This window comes from Phyllostomus hastatus, unplaced genomic scaffold, assembly GCF_019186645.2.
Source record: "Phyllostomus hastatus isolate PE091 unplaced genomic scaffold, TTU_PhHast_1.1 phas_scaffold_1066, whole genome shotgun sequence".
In the NCBI taxonomy this organism is placed as follows: Eukaryota; Metazoa; Chordata; class Mammalia; order Chiroptera; family Phyllostomidae; genus Phyllostomus; species Phyllostomus hastatus.
In genome coordinates this window covers 28,601,905-28,621,648 of record NW_025334004.1, presented here as the reverse complement: position 1 = coordinate 28,621,648, position 19,744 = coordinate 28,601,905, and the positions used below count along the sequence as shown (strand labels likewise).

Sequence of the window (19,744 nt, the reverse complement as noted above, 5' to 3'; positions counted from 1 at the left end):
TACAGTGTAATTATTTTTCTACACCTTCCAGGTTCTTCAAGCTTCCCGTAACACTGGTTTATCTCAGGAAGAGCCGTTGTAAAATAATAAAATCATTCCTCCCCTTCAGCGTTGTGCCCATTAAAAAATAATCCATGACCTCGACATCTCAGAGGCAGGCCTCATGGAAAAAGCGCATTGCGCCTGTGTGACGTCAGCACTCGCCCATGGCAGGGTGGGGCCTCGCTGTCACACAGGGAACCTCAACAACGTGGCAATGCGGCTTGACAGCCCTTTCTGTTTAGTCTCGACTTACGGGAGCGGAGGGAGAATTAGAGGGAGAGAAACATCCATGCGTGGTTGCCTTTCATGTGCCCCCTATTGGGGACCTGGCCCACAACCCAGGCGTGTGCCCTGACTGGGATTTGAACCAGTGACCCTTTGGTTTGCAGGCCCGTGCTCAGTCCATTGAGCTACACCAGCCAGGGCTAAATTTGGGTTTTGAGTGACAGCCCTGTAGGTGACCTGTGTCTACGTTCTTGACTAGACCAGGGCCCCGCCCACCCTGGACCTCTGAGACAGTAGCCCGGCAGCTGGGTCCCCAGACCACCTGTCGCACGGCTCTGTGACCCGCTTTGCACGAGCAGATCTTCTAGGTGTGGTGGTGATGATTGAAATTTCACCTCAGCGAAGTGGCCACCTGCCAGAGATTCCAGCAAAATTCTTCCACCCTCGCCCTGAAGTCCTTCCTCAGGTGCCAAGCCAGAGGTGCTGGTTGCCAGGTCTGTGCAGGCCTGTGGCATCTGGGTGATCCTGTGCGTGGGTTGCGGCCTCACACTGTCGGCACGGCGCAGCCCAGCGGGAGAGCCACAGAGCACCGTTCCCAGAGCCTGCGGCTACCTCCCACTTTTTGACACTTTAGGGAACATCAGAATCCCGCCTAATGGTCTGTAAGCACATACCTGTTGATTTCCTTTACGTAAGACAGAAGAGACATTCCACAAGATCCGCTATAACCGATCCTCTCTGGAAGCACCGCTACATTAACATTTAGCTGGTTCGTGTAAATAGGCTTTTGTGTTTACTTAAACAAATGACATGTGTGCAGACACCTGAGGGACGCTTTTTCGTCTAGGCCAGATTTGTAACCGTCTTTGTGTAGCAACAAAGCGCATTATTTATTCTCTGCTCTTAATGGTTTCTTTTTCGTGGCTGTGGCTGTGGATGGATTTTCCTAAGCAGAACCTTGTAACCTAAAAGGTGATGGGCATTGTTTCGGTCTGTGCCAGGCCCTGGGTGTCTTGTGCTGCGGAGGAATCGTGTACACCCCGGGGAACCCTGCAGAAGAATAAGCTGTGTTTCTGGGCCGTCGCCTTCCGAAGCCAGAGGGCTACCAAGTTGCCGGTGTGCCTGGGTTCGAGGAAAGAGTGCAGCCCCCTGCCTTCTCCTTCGGCCCGCCTCGCCCTCTCCTTCCCCTAGGCCTTTCTCTCTCTGGTGTTTGTGGGTGACCCGTTCTGCGTCACATTGCTCTGTCTCGGGTCACGTGGACACCACCGCTAGTGGAGGGAAAGGGCGTACAGCGTGCCCTTGTGAAGAGACCCCAGCGCCGCCTTCTACAGCAGGTTCAAGGGCAGGGGTGAGGCAGGTGGGAGTAGTGGGTGGAATTGTGGGTGCAGTTACTCCAGCTTCTGATTCTCCCACTGAAGCCTGACCATTAAGGGAAGGGGATCGTTAACCCCAGGAGCGAGCAGCGCCACCCACAGGACAGAGTGGGAGCCGTCTAAATGCACATCAGGGAGAAGCTCCTGCCCGGGCCAGCTTTCTTGCATCTGGTTTGTGGGCAGTGTGTGTGCTGTTGCTCCGTCTAATCTTCCTCCGAAATAAGCAGTTCTGAGTCTGCCTTCTAGAAGGCAAGTGCTCTGGAATGTTCTAGAATGTCCAGGGCCTCGTTAAAGGGTGCTTTTAGGGGGATACTGGGGTTTTTGGTTCCCTGCTTCCTAAGGCAGAAACGTACACGTGAGAAGTTAAGTGCTGTGTGAGATTTCAGTGGGAGTTCTGGGCAGGCATACAGGCAGCTGCATGCTTTTGGCCCGGGCTGGCCGGTGCAGGGTGTGGGTTCCAAGCCCGTGGAGCAGCTGGTTCTCACCAGCAGTGGGCGGGCCCGAGCGGGGGCGGAGACAGTGGGCTCTGGGGTCAGACCGTCTGGGCTCAAGTCCTGGCTGCATCTCTTCCTCCCTTTGTCACGTTGGGCAGATTAATTAAAATGTCTCTGTGCCTCAGTTTCCCTGTCTGCAAACAGGGATCACAGTATTGCCTGTCTTGTCAGACTGTTGTCAGGATGAATGTGTTACACGTGTAAGAGCTTTTAGGGCTCTGTTTGCCAAATGAGGGACATTCAGTCAGTAGTGGTCATTAGCTGGTGTTGCAGGCATGAATAATTTACGGCAGTATTTCAGGTGGATGTTGTGGCTGTCCTGTAGACAAACTGTCCTTCATTAGACGAATTTAAAAACCTCCCTCCTTTCTGGAGTTTAAAAGTCACTCATACCTATGACTTTGGGGCTGTGTAGAGGGCACAACTTAAAATTTTATCTGCAGCCGCCTATTAATTCTATCTGCCTAGACATGGTGGTAGAATTATGGCATGCACCACCACCACTGGAGAGAAAAAACACATTTTTGCATATAGAAAGTTAAACTATATTTGCTTAGTGGCTATCATAATAAAAAAAATGCCGGGGAAGGGACGGTGCCTTGGAGAATTCTGTCTGACCAGGATGGTGTTTGTTGTACTGTTGACGAACCTGGAAAGTGCAGCTCCCACAGATACACTGGCGTGGGTTTCGAGCACAGCTTGCTTTGACTAGTGTGTATGTGCGATCATTTCCTAGGTGTGGCCATCTAAACTGTTACAGTTCGGGAGGACTCAGCTGTTGTATGTGTTGTCACGGAGTCTATAAAGTAACCTTTAAAAACATGATTCAACCCACGTTCAAATTCTGGCACTAAGAACAAGGAGAGAAGGTACCTCGGCCACTTTTTCCTGCCCCTGTTAATAAACCTAAACCAGCAAGCAGTCCATGTCTGGGCGCCTCCAGCCAGATCCGATGTCAGAAAAATTTTTCCTGACGTAAATCTTACCCCCAGGGTTGGAAAACGTCAGATCGTTCGCACGCAGAATAAAATGATCGTACGTATGAGGAGTTGAGCGGTGGGGCCTGAAGTTCTCTGTCCAACAACCTCGTGATGTTGTTTTCCCAAACAGGAGCTCCGTACTGGACCAACACGGATAAGATGGAAAAGCGGCTTCACGCCGTGCCTGCGGCCAACACGGTCAAGTTTCGCTGTCCAGCGGGGGGGCACCCGACACCCACGATGCGGTGGCTGAAAAACGGGAAGGACTTCAAACAGGAGCATCGCATTGGAGGTTACAAGGTAGAAGAATGACGCTTTCAAAGTAGTCTTTGTCTCGCGTGTTGTATCTCTTCATTTTGCAAGTTGCCAGAAGTTAATCAGGAACTAGAAGGAACTAAAAACAACCCAGTGATGGGTTGGTAATCGGTCATTTCCATGTTCGCTACTTTAAAAAAAAAGCTAGCCTGGGCTGGCGGGTAATTCTCGAGTACAATCCCCATTTGCATTGTTCTTTCCAGGAGGCGCATTTGAGAACAGAGGGGTCGAAAGTTGAGAGTCTGTTTTCTATATGCTTTATGGTCTATAAAACTAAAACTGTGGCAGAATGTGAGGAGCGTAAGTGCGGTGGCCCCGTTTGGGCAGGATTGCATGAGCCGAGGAGGGGCCTGCCGTGGTGGCTGGAGAAGGAACTACGACATATGAAGAGGGCAGCCAGAGACGACAGAAGCAGCCTCCCTTCCCTGCCTTCCGCCCTCAAGGGTGCTCAGCAGCCTGTTACCGACCACGGGGAACTGTAGTCTCACCGCTTGCTCACTGCGGGGTGGGATCGGCCAGCACAGCTGGCTTCTTGGCGATGCCTGTGGATGCTGTTCAGGCCTCGGTTCACCCGTTCAGCAGATGCTGATTGAGCGCCTGCTGTGGCAGGCGCCGTCCCAGGCTCTGCGTCCAGCACAGGACCAGCTCGGAGGGACCCCTGTCCAGCGGGCAAGGCAGACAAAGAAAGCTGACGGTCAGGGCACTCACTGATGGGGGTGGAGTCAGAGGCGCGAGCTGCCCTGTGGACGTGCAGGGAGAGGTGATGTTGGCTCTTTGGGACGCTCAGAGAAAGGGAAGGATTCTGGGCTGAGACTGGAGGAAGGGTGTCTCAGACAGAGAGAGGCGGAGCTGCCAAATTGTTTAGTATGGAGTGGAAGAACTTGAAGAATTTGTCCCTGGCGGGTGTGGCTCGGTGGATGGGCGTTGTCATGCAAAGCTGAAGGTCACCGGTTTGATTCCCGGTCAGGGCACGTGTTTGGGTTGCGGGTTCTGTCCCTGGTTGGGGCATGTAAGAGAAGCAGCCGATGGGTGTTTTTGTCTCACATCGATGTTTCTCTCCCTCTCTTCCCCTCTCTTTAAAAAGAGAGGGAAAAGAATTTATTACACAAAGAAGACTTCAGGAACCTTATGAAATTCTTGGGTGCATTTGGAGCATGAATGCACGTATTAGTTACCTGTTGCTGGGTAACAAATCGCCCCAAGAGGTAGTGGTTTTAAACAGCCGTGTTTAGTATCACACGCTTCTGCCGCCAGGAGCCCAGGGGCGTCTCACCGGGCCTTCGCATCGAGGCCTCTCACGGACTGGAATCAAGGTTTCCGTGCAGGCTGGGTTCTCCTCTGTGGGATCCCGTGGGGCGGGGAGGGTCTGCTTCCAGACTCACCCATGTGGTTGCTGCCGGGACCACACTCCCTTGCAGGTTGTTGGGTGCAGGAGCCCTCAGCTCCTCCCTGGCTGCCCCCCGGCCCTTGCCACAGGGCCTCTCCGTGGCAGCTGGCTTCCCGAGGGTGAGCAGGCAGGAAGAGCTGGGGAGAGAGCGTGCGGGAGACAGCAGCGCCCGCCTTCTGGGACCTAGGCAGGGGAGCGCCTCCCGCCACTTCACTGTTTGCTACTGTGAAGCAAGTCGCTAGGCGAGGAAATGTCCCCAGGGTATGGCTATCAGGAGCCACGGGAATCCCAGGGGGAGTCATCTGAGAAACCGGCACTGTGGGTATGATAGAGGACGCTTCCACCCAGACCACAGGCCCTGCAGAGCCAGACAGGACAGAGCTCCGGGTGGCAGGGGGAGACCCGGAAGGGTTTTCTTGGTGCTCCTCTCACCTGCGTTTAACTCAGCCGACATCACCTTCGACGGCACCTGAGCCCCTGCCCACCACCGCTGTGGTTAAACGGGCTTCTCTCCACCCAGAGTGCCCTGCAGCCCTCTGCTGAAATACCACACGCGGTTACTCACCTTTAAAGAGTTGTTCTCTTCTGCAAAAAATGTTTGGCTTTTGTTTTAGCATTGAAAAATCGCCGTCTGGAAGCCAGCATCCAGGAGTTGGTAGGGAAAGCCTAAGAGCAAGTTTCTAAGAGCACATGTCGGGGGGGTTTCTGTGTGGCACCTGCTGGAGGTGGGTGGTGCCCTGACCCTGGGAAAGGGGACGCACCTCAGGTGCCTGCCACGACTCCTGCCGAGAGGAAGAAGCAGGAGGGTGATGTGTCGCCTTGTTCTGAGTTCAGTCCTTAGACCAGGTGCAGTGAGACTGGACGGCTGGCTTTTTTTTTTTTTCTGCCCCAAAGAAAGCAGAAACAAAGATTGCATTTGGTGATGCTGGTTGTAGAGGAAGAGCTACGCTGTCAGACGTCGTGGCTTCTGGGCTTGTTCTGACCACCAGGTGCTCTCTGACAGCGTAACGGAGGCAGTTCCCAGGATTTATTAATAAATATGTCTCAGCCCTGGCTGGCGTAGCTCAGTGGGTTGAGCGCGGGCTGCGAACCAAAGCGTCGCAGGTTCAATTCCCAGTAAGGGTACGTGTCTGGGTTGCAGGCCTTGACCCCCAGCAACTGCACATTGATGTTTCTCTTTCTCCCTTCCCTCTCTAAAAATAAATAAATAAAATCTTAAAAAAAAATACGTGTTAAGTGGAAGAAGGATGGTCAGAATCCCGGTGGTCAACATATTTCCTCCCTTGGGAATAAGTACCAAGGGCTGGTGATCAGCCTCTGGAAACTCCGGGTCTCAGACAGGACCAGCCTCATGATTACGGGGAAGGGGCCTTCTGCAGCTCGGAATCAGTGATTGGGAAGGTGCGGGGAGACTGCGGGTGCCCGATGAGAGCACGCTGCTTGATTTTGAACAGGTGCAGGCAGCTCGGTTTTAATTGCCGATGACAATGTTCCGCTGCACGAAGGGCACCCCTGCTCTAAAAGTGAAATGAGGAGCCGTCAGCAGAATACCTTTAGCCCGTCTTCGTGGAGGCACAGATGACCCAAGCGTCCTGGTTGCCTCCTGTTGGAGCCGTTTTCGGAGTTGACAGGCAGGTGGCATTTGAGTGCGTGGGAACAAACGTCATTGAGCCCAGAGGCCTCTGGGACTTGAAAGGGCAGGACGGAGATCTCTCACCTCCTGGGAGTATGCAGTCACCGGAAGTTTAAGCTGCGCGAACAGTCTGTCAGACCTGCCCCAGACCCCCAGTCCCTGAGGTCATGGGAGGTCAGAGAGACCGACACCCACCCACAGGCTCAGGCCTGCGCCGCCTGGCTCCCAGGGACCCTTCCTCCGGGCGTGTGCACTGAGCAGAGGCGGGAGCGTGGCCTCCGACGGGCGGTTTCCCCTCGGATGTCTCCGTATGAGCGCCATAAACTTTGCCTCCTACCTAAACTTTTAAAGAACCGTGCTTCTGCCCCTTTAAACTGAGGGGATTCTGTTTCAGACAGTTTGTAGTTTCCGTTGCTCAGCACGCCCCCCAAAGCCAAGCGACCCCGTGGACACGCAGGGGTCTGATGTGTCCCCATGCCCCTCACTTGTGACTGCTGCCCGCTGCCGCTGCAGTTAACGAAGGAGCAAGGTGTCAGGTTTTCCAAGATGTGTTTTTCCAGAAAGCCAGACCTGAGAGTTTCTGCAAACAAGTGTGTGTTATTCCTGTGATATATTTTTTTTTCCTTCCTACATCTCATCCCATAAACCACAGCGGTGCTCTGGCAGCCCAGCTGCCTGCCTTGCTCTTTCTACCTGTTTGTGCATCGGGCGCCTTGGCCCTCATCCATCGCCTTTCGGCTTGTTTTGAAATGGTGTGCGTACGTGGCCAATGAAGGCAGAAGGGAACGGGAAAAAATGCACGCACACCCACAAAAAAAATCAGAGAGAATTATGGAATGGGATAGAAGGCTCATTTTATTTAATTAAAATGACCGATAGAGCCATTTGGGATTCTGCAGTTTAGTCCTACTCATCAAAGAACTCATGCTGGGCTGTCCTTAGGCGATTAAGAGTGGAATCATTGTTTTTCTTAGCATGTGGGCACAGGCTGGTTGGACGTTACTCGTTTTGTAGCATGATAGAGCTCGACTTGAAGCGGAACGGTGCCTCCCTGGTCGGACCAGTGCCTGAGCCCCACAGGGCGCCCGGCCACCTGCCTCAGTGACTGTGTTTCAGGCCACCTGCCCTTAAAGTGACTGGATTGGCTCGATCATCTTGAACCTCCGGTTCCTTCCGGCTCCCAGACTGATTTCGTATTGAGTTGGTCAGAAAGTGCATTTAGTTTTTTTTTTTCCATAAAATAAAAGATATTTTTCATTTTCACCAAGAACTTTGTTGATTTGGATATTTTGACTATGTCGGCTGTCGCTATGTCGCTATTAGCTTCCAGTGGGTGGAGGCCAGGGGTGCTGCCAACCATCTTCCCGTGCACCAGACGGCCCCGCAGCACAGAGGTATTTGGTTGAAATGACAATGGCACCAAGAAAGTCTGCAAACCCCTTCTGACACATTTGATCAGCAACAGCACCTTCTCCATACACGACACAAATCTTTTTTTGCATTTCTGTTGTGTTTTTACCTTTCTTGAAATAATGAAGCACAATACTCCAAAAATATTGCATATCTTCTTCCGTCTATGATGTTAAAATGGCTGCTTCCCAAAATCACCCATTTTGATATGCCACCAGTTTTTTTAAATGCATGCTCATAAGAACAGCTGTCACAATGCAATCTAACAAAATTGTTTTGAATGAAATTAAAGACAACTAAGCACTGCTAGAGCCATAGTATGGAAAAAAAACTAAGCTTATTTTTTTTGGCCAGCCCCATATCATGACCATGATAGGATGCAGCATTGACCATTTTTCATCCTAAACGGCAGCACGGATTTTTTTAAAAATAAAGAGGTTACCTTATCGTTAGATATTTCATGGGACTCTGAACAGTTATTACCGTTTAATGCAGAAAAGCAAGGAGATGACTGAGATAATTAATAGACCACCTCAGTTCCCAGCTCCTTCTTAGCTCATGACTTAGACCCAGAAGGGAAGAGCATTCTCAGAAACTGCCTTTCACGCCGTTACTCAGCGCATGAGAACCAGAGAGACCCTGGGGCAAATCCCTCCCTGGAACTGGTGCTGGAGCCCCTGGCTTTGGGCACCCGGGCGTTCCCACAGAGCCCCTCGGCAGAGCAGGGCGCCCTAGTGTACAGACTGTTCCTTTCCAGTTATATTGCAGATCTGAGAAAAGACAGCTTTTAAAAAACTGCTTTCTCATAATCAAAACTGAACCGGTTGCTTTGGTGAGTAGGTTCATTAGATTTACATTGTCTAGGTTATTTAAATAGCATTTTAAAGACTAAAAAAAGTTATTTATTTTTAGGCAGAGGGGAAGGGAGGGAGAAAGAGGGAGAGAAACATCAATGTGTGGTTGCCTCTTGCGCACCCCCTATTGGGGACCTGGCCTGCCACCCAGGCTTGTGCCCTGACTGGGAATTGAACCAGTGACCCTTTGGTTCGCAAGCCCGTGCTCAATCCACTGAACTATACCAGCCAGGGCTCATCTTCAAGAAAGACTTTTGATTCAATGTTATGCTTAACCCCAGAGTCTGCTTATTTGGAAATACCACTGTTAACGTACTTGTCGATATTTTGATATTTTGTTCAGCTTTTCTTTCAGCATTTCAGCTTCAATCCCAGATCACGAGGTCTGTGATGCGGAAGCCAGCATGGATTGACCATCCTACCTGTGTCTTGACTGCGTCACCTGCCCCCAGTGCTCCGTGCACGCGGTCCCCTGCACAGCCCAGAGAAGTGGGCACTGTCATTTTTTGCCCCTTTTAATAGATGAGCCTTGTCACCTAGCTCCTAGCTGCGGGAGCTGCTGCTTGGGCTCAGGCAGTTTTGCGCTGTATTGTACTCCAGCTCTTACTAAATAGCTCTCCTCACATGCGGGTCCATGTGTTATGAGATCAGCTATGATGAATGAGAAGCATTTCCCAAGAGCGTGTTGCTATCAGATGGGCCAAGGTGGACTGTTGTGCGCAAACTTGGGGCTATTTTAATTATAGTAAAATATACATAACATAAAATTTGTCATTTATTTTTCAAACTTTTCCACCTCCCCCAAACAGAACCTCTGTTATAACGCCAGTAAGCCGTAATTTCCCGTCCCTCCTCCCGCTCCACGCCAGGCCCTAGAAACCCCTCCTTTACTTTCTGCCTCTGCTCTAGGTGTCTCCGGTGGGAGCACAGGGTGTTTGTCTTTTCGTGTCTGGCTTATGTCACTGAAGACGTTCAAGGTTCAGCCAGGTCGTGGCGTGAATCAGAGCTCCGTTCCATTTTATGGCTCAATGATACCCCGCCCCATGGGAAGACCGCATGTTGTGTATCGGTTCATCTGCCGATGGATGGACGCTCAGGTCGTTTGTGCCTTTTGCCCGCTGTGCACGGTGCAGCCGTGGACATCAGTGCCCACACATCCGTTGGAGTCCTTGCTTTCCGCTCCTCGGGTCCTCGGGGGGGGGGGGGGTGGGACTGCACTGAGCACCCTGCACGCACTCTGCCCCCAGGGCTCCTTGCTGGGCGTCTGCAGGGAGCCGACAGCTCCCAGGACAGCCTTGCCCTTGGCCGTCCACTTCCCGTGACCTCTGGAGGGTCCATGGATGGTGAGCTGAGCGGAGGGGAAGAGTCTCTCCCGCTGCCCAGACAGAGCCCGCCCCGCCCTGTCCTGTGGACACCTCCTGAAAAGCAAACTTCTTGGCGGTTAAGCATTAAACAGGTGTTGGCTCCCTCCCCATCGGCGTGGTGATAAGCGGCCGTCGGGGCCACGGCCCTGGACATGTGTAAGCTCAGTTCTGGCGCGTACATCCAAGGAGGGGGGGGTGGCTGGGAATCCCCAGGCACCTGCTGGCCCCCGGGGTCTGGCCTGGGAGAGGGAGAGGTTTCATGTGTTGTGATGGCAGTTGATCTCTGTCGCGTTGTGGTCCATGGGGCGCCTCGGTGAAGGCCTCGGGGAAAGGGCCTGCTGCCTTTCTGGGCCCTGACACCTGTGGAGGGAGACCTTGGCAGTGCCCGTCAGCGCACGGACACAGCGCTCATCGGCTTGGCACAGAGCATAACTTCCCTTCCAGCTTCTGGATGTTTATTCGGCTGGTTATCGAACACCTGGGTATTTGGAAATGTCTGGATTTTTTTTTTTTTTGCAATGTGGAATCCAAACTTTGACCTTTCACCTAGGTGGTTTGGTGTCCTCATACAAATGAAGTCCACATTCCCAGTTGTCACCTGAAGGTAGCTGGGGGTTAAACAGGCACCTTGGAAGGTTTAGGTAACACAAGAATTCCAAAGAAAACCTGTCTGGGCCACCTCTTGTCTTTGCGGTGATGGGTGTGGAATGTTGGAGGAATCTAGTTTTCGTGTCACCAGTCAGGGAGTCTCGGCCGTTTGCTGCAATCTGCTTTGTTTTGGCATTGAAATGTTATTTTAAAAAAGCCTTTAGTGAGTATAGTTTCGAGGCCTCATGCTTTCATTCTGTTCCTTGGCAGACGAACCTGAGGAGGAGTTCCACGGAGACGGGCGGTGGGCGGGGCTGGGAGGGGCTGTGTCAGTGCTGGCTGGTGCGGGGCTCCTCCCCTCTCCGGCTGGGGGGGGTGCGGTTCCTGCCAGGACTACGTGCTCTGTGGGGGCTCCACCGCTGCCGAAGGGGGGCCCGGGGAGCTCTGGGGCGCTGTTTTTTGGTGTGTCTGTGTGTGTGTGTGTGTGTGTGTGTGTGTGGAGTTTTTGTTGGAATTTGAAATTGAAAATGAGAAAAAAGGAAATACTTAGAATCCTACCACTTAATTATGTAAAGTATGTTAATACATTTTTTTTCTCTCATTTGAACTGTGCTTGTACAGACATGCTTATAGATTTAGGCCTATAGACACCATAGTGCTGTGTGTGTGTGTGTGTGTGTATACTGTTCTTACAAAACGGGAGCATGAATATTCATATGTATATGCAGCCCACTTATTTTTCCATTTCTCCATAACTGTTGCTGTCTTGCCGGGTGGGAACATAAGACTACCTCGTTTTTTAATGGCTGTATGCTCCTCTGTCGGGATGAGCCCCCATTCGTAGAGGATGAACGCGGTGTTTGAACGACTCCTCGTCGGGTGCCTGGGTTTTACCGCTCCACCCAGTGCCCGCAGCAGCAGTCTTGTCCACGTGCCTTAAGGTCGTCTTGCTGTTTTCTCGACAGGCTAGGTGTCACGAGGTAGAATGAACTGGGTCGGAAAAAAAATGTGTGTTGCTAATTTGAATAGGCACTGCCGAATGGTTTTAGAGGAAGGCTTCTCTCCCTTTATGGCTCCTTTCTGTATCTGAGTCTCTGTTCGGTTACCCTCCCCAAGTCCTCAGTGGCGCTGATCTTTCTAATTTTTGTTAATTAGCTGGTGAATAACAGGGTCTCATTATTGGTTTCATTTGCATTTCCTTGATGCTAATGAGGTTCCCTGTCTTTTCCCGTGTTTGTTGGGTATTATTTTCCTCTTCCGTGAAAGCAAAGCTGGTTTATGTGCCCTTGACCCCACGGGCAGAGAGAACGGAGCGCTGGAAAGCTGGGGAATTCAGAAGAACACGTTGAAGAGGATCTTTACTCTTTAGTCTCGGGGTGCTTTCTGCAGGTGTACACGGAATAGTTACTGAACTGACCCCAGACTCTTTGTGCCTTTGCTCTCTGCCTTGATGGGGCGGCTGTGGCTAGCTTTCACTTCTCCTTCAGCCACCACCGTTGAGGGCAGGATGTCCCCTCCAAAGTTATCAAGCAGTCCCCTTGTAGCTCTGAGGCCACCCATTGGGAAAGTGCCACAGCTCATAAAACTGGGGATTGGCAGTTGATTATGTCAAGGTAGCCTGCTGGAGCGGTGGTGGAAAAAAATAAATATTAACAGTCCTGCGTGGGGCAATATTGATTGAGTACTAAGGTCTCTGGAAGGGGCAGGAACACCTTGTTTGGTAAATATGTGTCTCGTTGAGAAAGAATTTTTTTTTTTTAAAGCAGGTAAGCATGCCTTTCCACGCCAGGAAGTGGCTCCCATTTCCCTGCATAGAATACCTAATGACAGGACCTGCTCTTTTTTTTTTTTAAAGATTTCATTTATTAATTTTTAGAGAGGAAAGGGAGGGAGATAGAGAGAAACATCAATGTGTGGTTGCCGGGGGTCATGGCCTGCAACCCAGGCATGTGCCCTGAGTGGGAATTGAACCTGTGACACTTTGGTTCACAGCCCGCGCTCAGTCCACTGAGCTACGCCAGCCAGGGCTGAGAAAGAATTTTGTAAATGTTAACTTATTGGTGCCTGCAGTGCGTCTGCAGGAAGTAAATATTCGGGAGCACCTGCCCTTGCAGAGTGCTCTGACGTGGAAAGCGATAGCCCCAGGGAGAGGCTGGGCGGCCCCGAGGCCCTGGGTTAAAAATGGCAGTGGTATCGGGTGCAGGCCCCCTGTGCCAAGACTTAATGTCTTGGGCAGAGGCGGACGGTGCTGCCCCTGTCCGTTGAGGTTCAGCTCCATTTGGAATGCTCCGTGTGCCAAGTGTGGGTCCAGGCTCGAGAAAGACATCGACTGTTTGGACGGGGTCCAGAAACAGGCACTAGCCCTGATTAAGGGCTTATGGGCATGACATTTGAGTAAGGGCTCAAAGAACTGAATATTTACAGCAGGGCTTAAAGGCTGGATCATGGGGCTCGGTGATGTTGGGGCCTGTGGTTTCACCCCCGAGTTGCCCATCCATGTGACTGGTCCCTCCGAGGCCAGGGGAGCCCCATTCCTGATGCTCCCGAGAGCCTGGGGAGGAGGAGGGTCTCGCTGTAGCCCACTGCCCTTGAACTAGGGAGCTAGCACTGCCTCCCGTGCGCTGAGCTCACAGCTCCGGGGCAGCAGCACCCAGGGGCCAGGATTTAGAGTCTTGATTGTGCGGGAACACTTAGCACCCGTATCTTCTCCTTGAGAAACCCCTTGGATGCTTTCTGCACAGAAGATGCTGACCCTTCCTGAGAGGAGACGCCTCTTGTTTGGGTTCTGCCACAAGCCGATGGCCCGGCAGGAACAGGGAGCAGGTCTGCTGCCTTCAGATTCATTTCACCGCCAGACACTTCACCTGTGACGGTGAGGAGGTGTGTCCGCCATCAGCTCCCTGGCGTTGGACTCTGGAACTACCTCCATGGTTATCTCCACGGAGGGCTGGGCGACAGGCAGCAGCCGATGCATAGTGACTGACTGTCTGCTCAGAACTCCGTCTAAATTCATTGCTTGTGCTCTTGATGAGAAGACTCCAGCCTTCCCCTCACCCATGATCCTTCCCAGGACTGTCGATGATGAGCAATGATGTTATTATTATTATTACTATTTTAATCCTCACCCGAGGCTGTGTTTGATTTTAGAGAGAGAGAGAAACATTAGTTGGTTCCCTTCTGTATGTGCCCTGACTGGGGATTGAACCCACAGCTCTTTGGTGTGTGGGATGATGCTCCAACCCACGGAGTCACCTGGCCAGAGCAGTGGTCTCATTGTTATTATTTTTTATGTTTAATATTTTGTTTTATCATCCTGGTATTGCCTTTTATTTTTTCTAACTTTTTATTTATTGATTTTAGAGAAGAAAGAAGAGGGAGGGAAGGAGAGAGAGAAAGAGAGAGAGAAATATCAGCTTGTTGTTCCATTGAGTTATGCATTCATTGGTTGATTCTTCTTGTACGTGCCCTGACCAGGGGTTGAACCCGCAACCTTGGTGTCTCGGGGTGATGCTCTAACCAACTGAGCTACCCAGCCAGGGTGATCGTGGTTTCGAGCCCCACCCACGCTGCAGTAGCGGCGTGCGTGGAGCTGACGCCTGGCACGAAGAGGGCTGTGCTCTGGCCGCCCCTGCAGTGTTGCACCCCCGCGGACACTGCTCTCCAAGTAGACAGCTGCTCCGATGACGGGGCCCTCACGGGACGGCTTTGTTCCCCGGCTTAGCTCCTTGCATCGCTCGTGTGCTCGCGAAGGCTCTGCTGGCATTATCGGTTTTTATGTGATTAGGGCAGAAGCACTTGCAGTGCTTGGGGACTCATTCAGAAGGTCAGTTGGAATTCCTGAGCCAATAGTTAAAATTAGCAGGCCCTGGGTTTTTTTTTTTTTTTTTTTTTCCTTTTCTTTTCCCCTTTCCATTTCTCCAGAGTGTCTTGTCCCAAATACCTTTAAAGAATGATCTGGAATGAGAGAGAAATATTAAAACCTTAAACCCAAAAGATGAAATCTGCATTTGGTCCTCATAAGGAAAAATCATGCTTGCTTGAGAATTTGAGTCGATTAAAATATTTTAAAAGCAAGGTGGTGGCGTCCGAGTCCCGTCTGTCTGCGTGTTGACAGACCTGTGGGTAGGAATCGCAGCGCCTCATTTTCCCATGTGCTGCTTATCTCTGAGACGTCTCAAGGAGTTTATAAACAGATGGACATACAACTTAAGTTTCCTAAGGATTCATTGCTCCCATATTTGGAATTCTGAGTGTATTTCTCGGGAATAGGTAGCATCTATTCAGCTCCCACCAGAGATGAGAGCTGAAACTTCTTGAGACTTCCAGACAACATCTGGGGGGCCTTGGGGGGGGATGGGGGGGAAGGAGAGGCTTTCCATCCAGAAGGAGGTTCCGGAAACAATGACAGGACCTCCCTCGCGGGCTCTTGGGGAGAACTGAATCAGCCGAGGCGGGAAGGGGTGCTCCAAGCAGGACCTGGCGTACAGAAAGTGCTCCCCAGTGTTGGCCGCACTCGGTTCCTGGTGCCGTGGGGCTGAGCGGGCGAGCAGCGTGGTAGCTCGCCTTCCCTGGGCTCTGCTCCTGAGCGGGGCTCAGTTCCCGGCCCCTCGGCTCCTCTGGACGGAGCCCCCAAACCTGGGCCCTCGCAGTCTCACGGCACACCCTCTTGGGCATCTGAACACGTCCACATCCGCTTGCTTGACTTGCACCACGATGGCGATTGCCGTTTCTGCTTGTCACCATCCTGAGCGCCCACTACGAGGAAGGTTTCAGATTCCGGGGAGAGTCTTCTCTTTTCCCTCCACGTGTCCCCCAACTTTTCAAATGAAGAAAGCAAAGTACCTGACCGAGCTCGTTACGTGACCACCTCTGCTGCGGTCTCTTTCAGGTGCGAAACCAGCATTGGAGCCTCATCATGGAAAGCGTGGTCCCGTCCGACAAAGGGAACTACACCTGCGTGGTGGAGAATGAGTACGGGTCCATCAATCACACCTACCACCTCGATGTCGTTGGTGAGTCTGCATCCCCCGCCCCCAGAGCGGCAGCTATTTATTCACCAGCCTGCTGCGCTCGACTCCTTCGGTTTAAGGAGGGTCCGCCGGTTTTCCTTCTTTCTGAATACACGCTGTCGTGTGAGAAGGATGCTTCTGCCATCTCACAATGTTCTGTTTCCTGATAAGCCAGGCTGTGCGTGTTCCGCGTGATGCTCTTGGCTCCCGAGCACCATGTATAAGACGGACATGGTTTGAAACCTGCTGACGTTCCTGAAGCTGAGATCGCTCTGACAGATGTTCACGTGCGCAGGGAGAGGGCACGGCTGTGCTCTAGGAGGACTGGTTGTTAAAAGAGAGGCACCATTAGGCAAGGAAGGGCAGCTGTGTGATGCGGGCTGGAGAGCCAAGATGAGCCTGCCAGTTATGATGACTGAGCTTGCCGCGGGCTGGAGGAATTCTTCAGTTCCATCAGGAGCAAGTCATCAGGCACTGCCAGTTCAGCGTCTGTCCAGAGCAGCCGTTGCTTCCGTGAAAAGGGAACTCTGTATGTGGGCTTCCACATACATACCTTTTCATCAATGTGCTTTTTAAATTAAATGTCTTAGGACCACATAACCCATATCCTGGGAACTCAGACTTCTTCCAGCCTCGCCCATTACAATGGGGTTTGTCATAAACGATCAAGAGAGGGTGTTTCTCTGTCTTGTGCGAAGATGGATAACATATGGAACTAGGCGGAGGACCCGTGTCAATGTTGCAGGGATGCTGGGCTGAGATCTTTTTGTGTGTGTGTGTTTGTTTCTGGTAGAAGCCATTCTTTTCTCTGTCTTGGCATCTGCCCTGACTCTCCATCTCCAGTCACCTGGCCTGGAGTCCTCACTGTCGGCCACCCAATCGGATTGTCCATTTCCCCGCGCCGGTTGCTGACTCTTGCTGAGGTCTCACCCCAGAGCTCCCCTTGACTCATTTTGCCAAAGGGCTTTTCCCTTGGTGATTCTGCAGGGCTGGGCCCACGCCCACTGTGTGTCTATGAACAAGACTTACTTCCATCAACAGACCACAGGCTATCTGTAGGGAGACACCTCAAGATACTTGCATTGCCCGAAGAGCCATTGAAGAAGCTTTCCCAAAGCCTGCTTCACCAGAGTACATGGATGTGGTTAATTGAAGTTTTAGGTAAACTGAAAATTAGGCAGAAAACCATTTTGATCTCCTATCAAGTCAAAGTAAACTAAAGCCATACGAAACTCCGTCTTAGAAAGCATAGTACGGCCTTAGTTCCATTGGTGTGTAGGGAGTCGGTGAAAAAAGTATTTGTAACATTTCATGTGGGTTATTGAGACAGTTTTTATGCAACAGAGGCCCCGTGGATATCCCTAGAAGACAGAGGTGTTTATGGGATGTCTCTCGGGGGCGGGGGGGGGGGATCACTCTGCACAGAGACCCCACAGAACGCACGCGGAGCGGTCGCCGTCAGGACGAGAACACACTGGTTCCCGTAGTTCCCGGGCACTTCGGCAGCGACGCACTAATAGTGACGTACTAGAAGTCAGTCGTTCAAAGAGCACATGACTTAGAGTTCACTCCGGGGCCTCGTGCCTCCTGAATTGGACGTGACAGCCTTTCTGTTCAAGGGAAGAAAAATTGGGGGCTAACCGCTCTAAATGCCTAATCCCCCAAACAGGTCATTTATTGTGGGGATCAAACAGCCGTGCTGCAGCAGTGCTGGGGGACCACGGCTTCGCTTTAGGCCCACCGATCATTCCTTGGCGCTGGCTGAGGCCGTTCCGGAGTCCGGAGTCCCAGCTCGGCCGCCTGGGCCCGGGGGCTCTTGCCCAGAGCAGGTTTTAGGTTGAGTTGTTATGTAAAACACTCAAAAGCCCCTCACCCGACCGCCCCTTGGAGCTGTCTGGCAGCTCTCCTCTCTGTCTCTCTCTCTCTCTCAAGCCCTGCGATCTCTCGTCGCGTTCAGGCCTGGATGGGAGTCGGGCTGCTGAAGAATGGGGTTGTGCTGTCGAATGCTAATCCCCGGGCAGTCAGTCGGTCTTGATGAAAAGAGTGCGTGATTCAGCGGGGCGGTGCACAGGCCGCGCGGCGCGCACGGAGCAACGCGGAGAGAGGCCCGATTATGTCACCGGCTTGGGAGCTCGCCCAGGGAGACGCGGGCCAATAATGACACAATGCTGGTTGGGAATATCCATTAAAGCTCAGCCCTAATAATTTTCCGAGCCCTGAACCCTCTTTATAAATAGAAGCCAAAAGTCAGTAGAATATAAGACGTTTCAGGAAAGATGGAGGCGTGAAATACTCTCATCTGTGCTCAGAACCCCGGTAATTGCTTTGAGAAGCACCAATAAAGTAAGAATTGAGTCAGCGAAAGCGTCTCACAGAGACTCCCGGGGCTGGCAGGCAGTCATTCCGCACGACTCGGCCGTGGAAACAAAGGGATTCCGGCTGGAGCCGTGAGGCGCTGGTGGCCCACAGGTCCAAGTTCAATCCATGGCTGTGCGCTCACAGCTTCTCGGCTGCGTCTCTGTTCTGCAGACAATCAGGCCGGACCAGCGAGAGTTCACATTCCCCAAGGTTTTATTTCTGTTGCTATGATACCTAGGCTTGTGGTTCAGATACAGCGAAGCATCGGAACGGGGGAGAAGACCTTTTTATTGAAATTCTTTCTCGGCGAGGCATTCCCATGAGCACTTTCATGTAAAAGCCGTGTAATTTAAGTGACATGCTTGTGTTGGGGAATTAAACAGGGCACCATTGTGGTGTGTGAGGGAAGCACTTTGGTCGGAGGGAGAGCCCTTGTAGGGGCCTGGCGTGATCCTCATTAAAATTGACACCATTACTTTTCAGCCATTTACTCGCAGGGGAAAACGAGCGTGAAGTTCCTCATGTCGGTAATTGTGGCGCTAGTGAAACGGGCTCCCCTGGGAGAGCCGGCTCCGCCAGGCGCTACGTCTTTGCCCTGGTTTGTCGGTGAAGGAGGTCGAAGCGCTGGACTCTGGCCGGGGCCCCGCCACCCAGAGGCCGCAACCTCGGATAAGTCACTTAACTTCGGGCTTCATGATCCTTGCGTGTCAAGCGTGAAGGACTCACGAACGTTAGTAAAAGACGGCCCGGTGTGCATTGTGGAGAGGGGAGCAGGTCCGGCAGCCCACACTCCGGGGCAGCAAGCGAATCAGACGGTTCCTTCGCTTTCCTGAGCCTCTCTTTCCCCTTCTGGAGCACTGCACTGCCGGCACTTACTACCTCTTTCCCGTGCTGGTTGTCTCAGGGCCCTGGGGCTCCTCTGACAGTGACAAGTGACCGCAAGCTGGGTGGCTCGGAGCAACTGAAATGGATTCGGTCTCAGTTCTGGAAGCCAGAAGTCTGAGGTCAAGGTGTCCCCAGGGTCGGTGCCTTCTGGAGACTCTGGGGGGAGAACTCGTTACACGCTCCTCCCAGTGTCCGGGGGCCAGCGGGGTGGGGCTCGCAGACGCCTCCCTCTGGTCTCTGTCTCCCGGTGTCCCGTGGCCGCTTCTCCGTGTGTGTCTCCGACCTGCCTCCGTCTTTCTCTTTAGGGACAGCTGTCATGGGTTCAGGGCCCACCCCGACTCCATCCAGCATGGGTACAGCTGCAGATCCTTCGTCACAGGGACCTTGTTTGCTAGACAGGGCCACGTTCTCGGGTTTAGGGCTTATCTTAGGGGGCCACAGCTCAACCCATAACCACGGTGACGGGGACTCCATTGGCTGAACAGATGAAAATACCAAGTTGACACCTAGGTGGCCTGCCGTGGGCGTCCTCCCTGCCAAACCCAGATGCTTTTTTTTTTTTTCAAAGATCTGTGGGAATTTTTTATAAATAATTTTTTATTTTTCAGTTACACTTAACAGATTACTATATTAGTTTCGAGTGTGCAACGTAGTGATGAGACATTTATACACAAAGCGATCACCCCCGTAGCTCTCGTACCCACCTGACACCAGACGTCTTCATTCATTTTTCTTAGACTCAGTGCAGAGTTTACTGGACTGAATGCCACGGTGGGGCCAGCGGGCAGTGACCCGCGGCCAGCGTTCGCGTGTCCTGCAGAGGTTTC

At 52.2% G+C, this 19,744-nt stretch overlaps 1 protein-coding gene across 12 annotated transcripts in view; it reads left to right on the top strand.

Annotated features, from left to right (window-relative positions):
• FGFR2 (fibroblast growth factor receptor 2) overlaps positions 1-19,744 on the top strand; it is a 99,921-nt gene that overhangs the window by 34,506 nt on the left and 45,671 nt on the right. For all 12 annotated transcript variants that reach the window (XM_045853828.1, XM_045853827.1, XM_045853826.1 and 9 more), the window contains 2 exons: positions 3,245-3,414; positions 15,554-15,677. In XM_045853828.1, the coding sequence (XP_045709784.1) occupies positions 3,245-3,414; positions 15,554-15,677 (294 nt within the window). The remainder of the gene's footprint in view (positions 1-3,244; positions 3,415-15,553; positions 15,678-19,744) is intronic.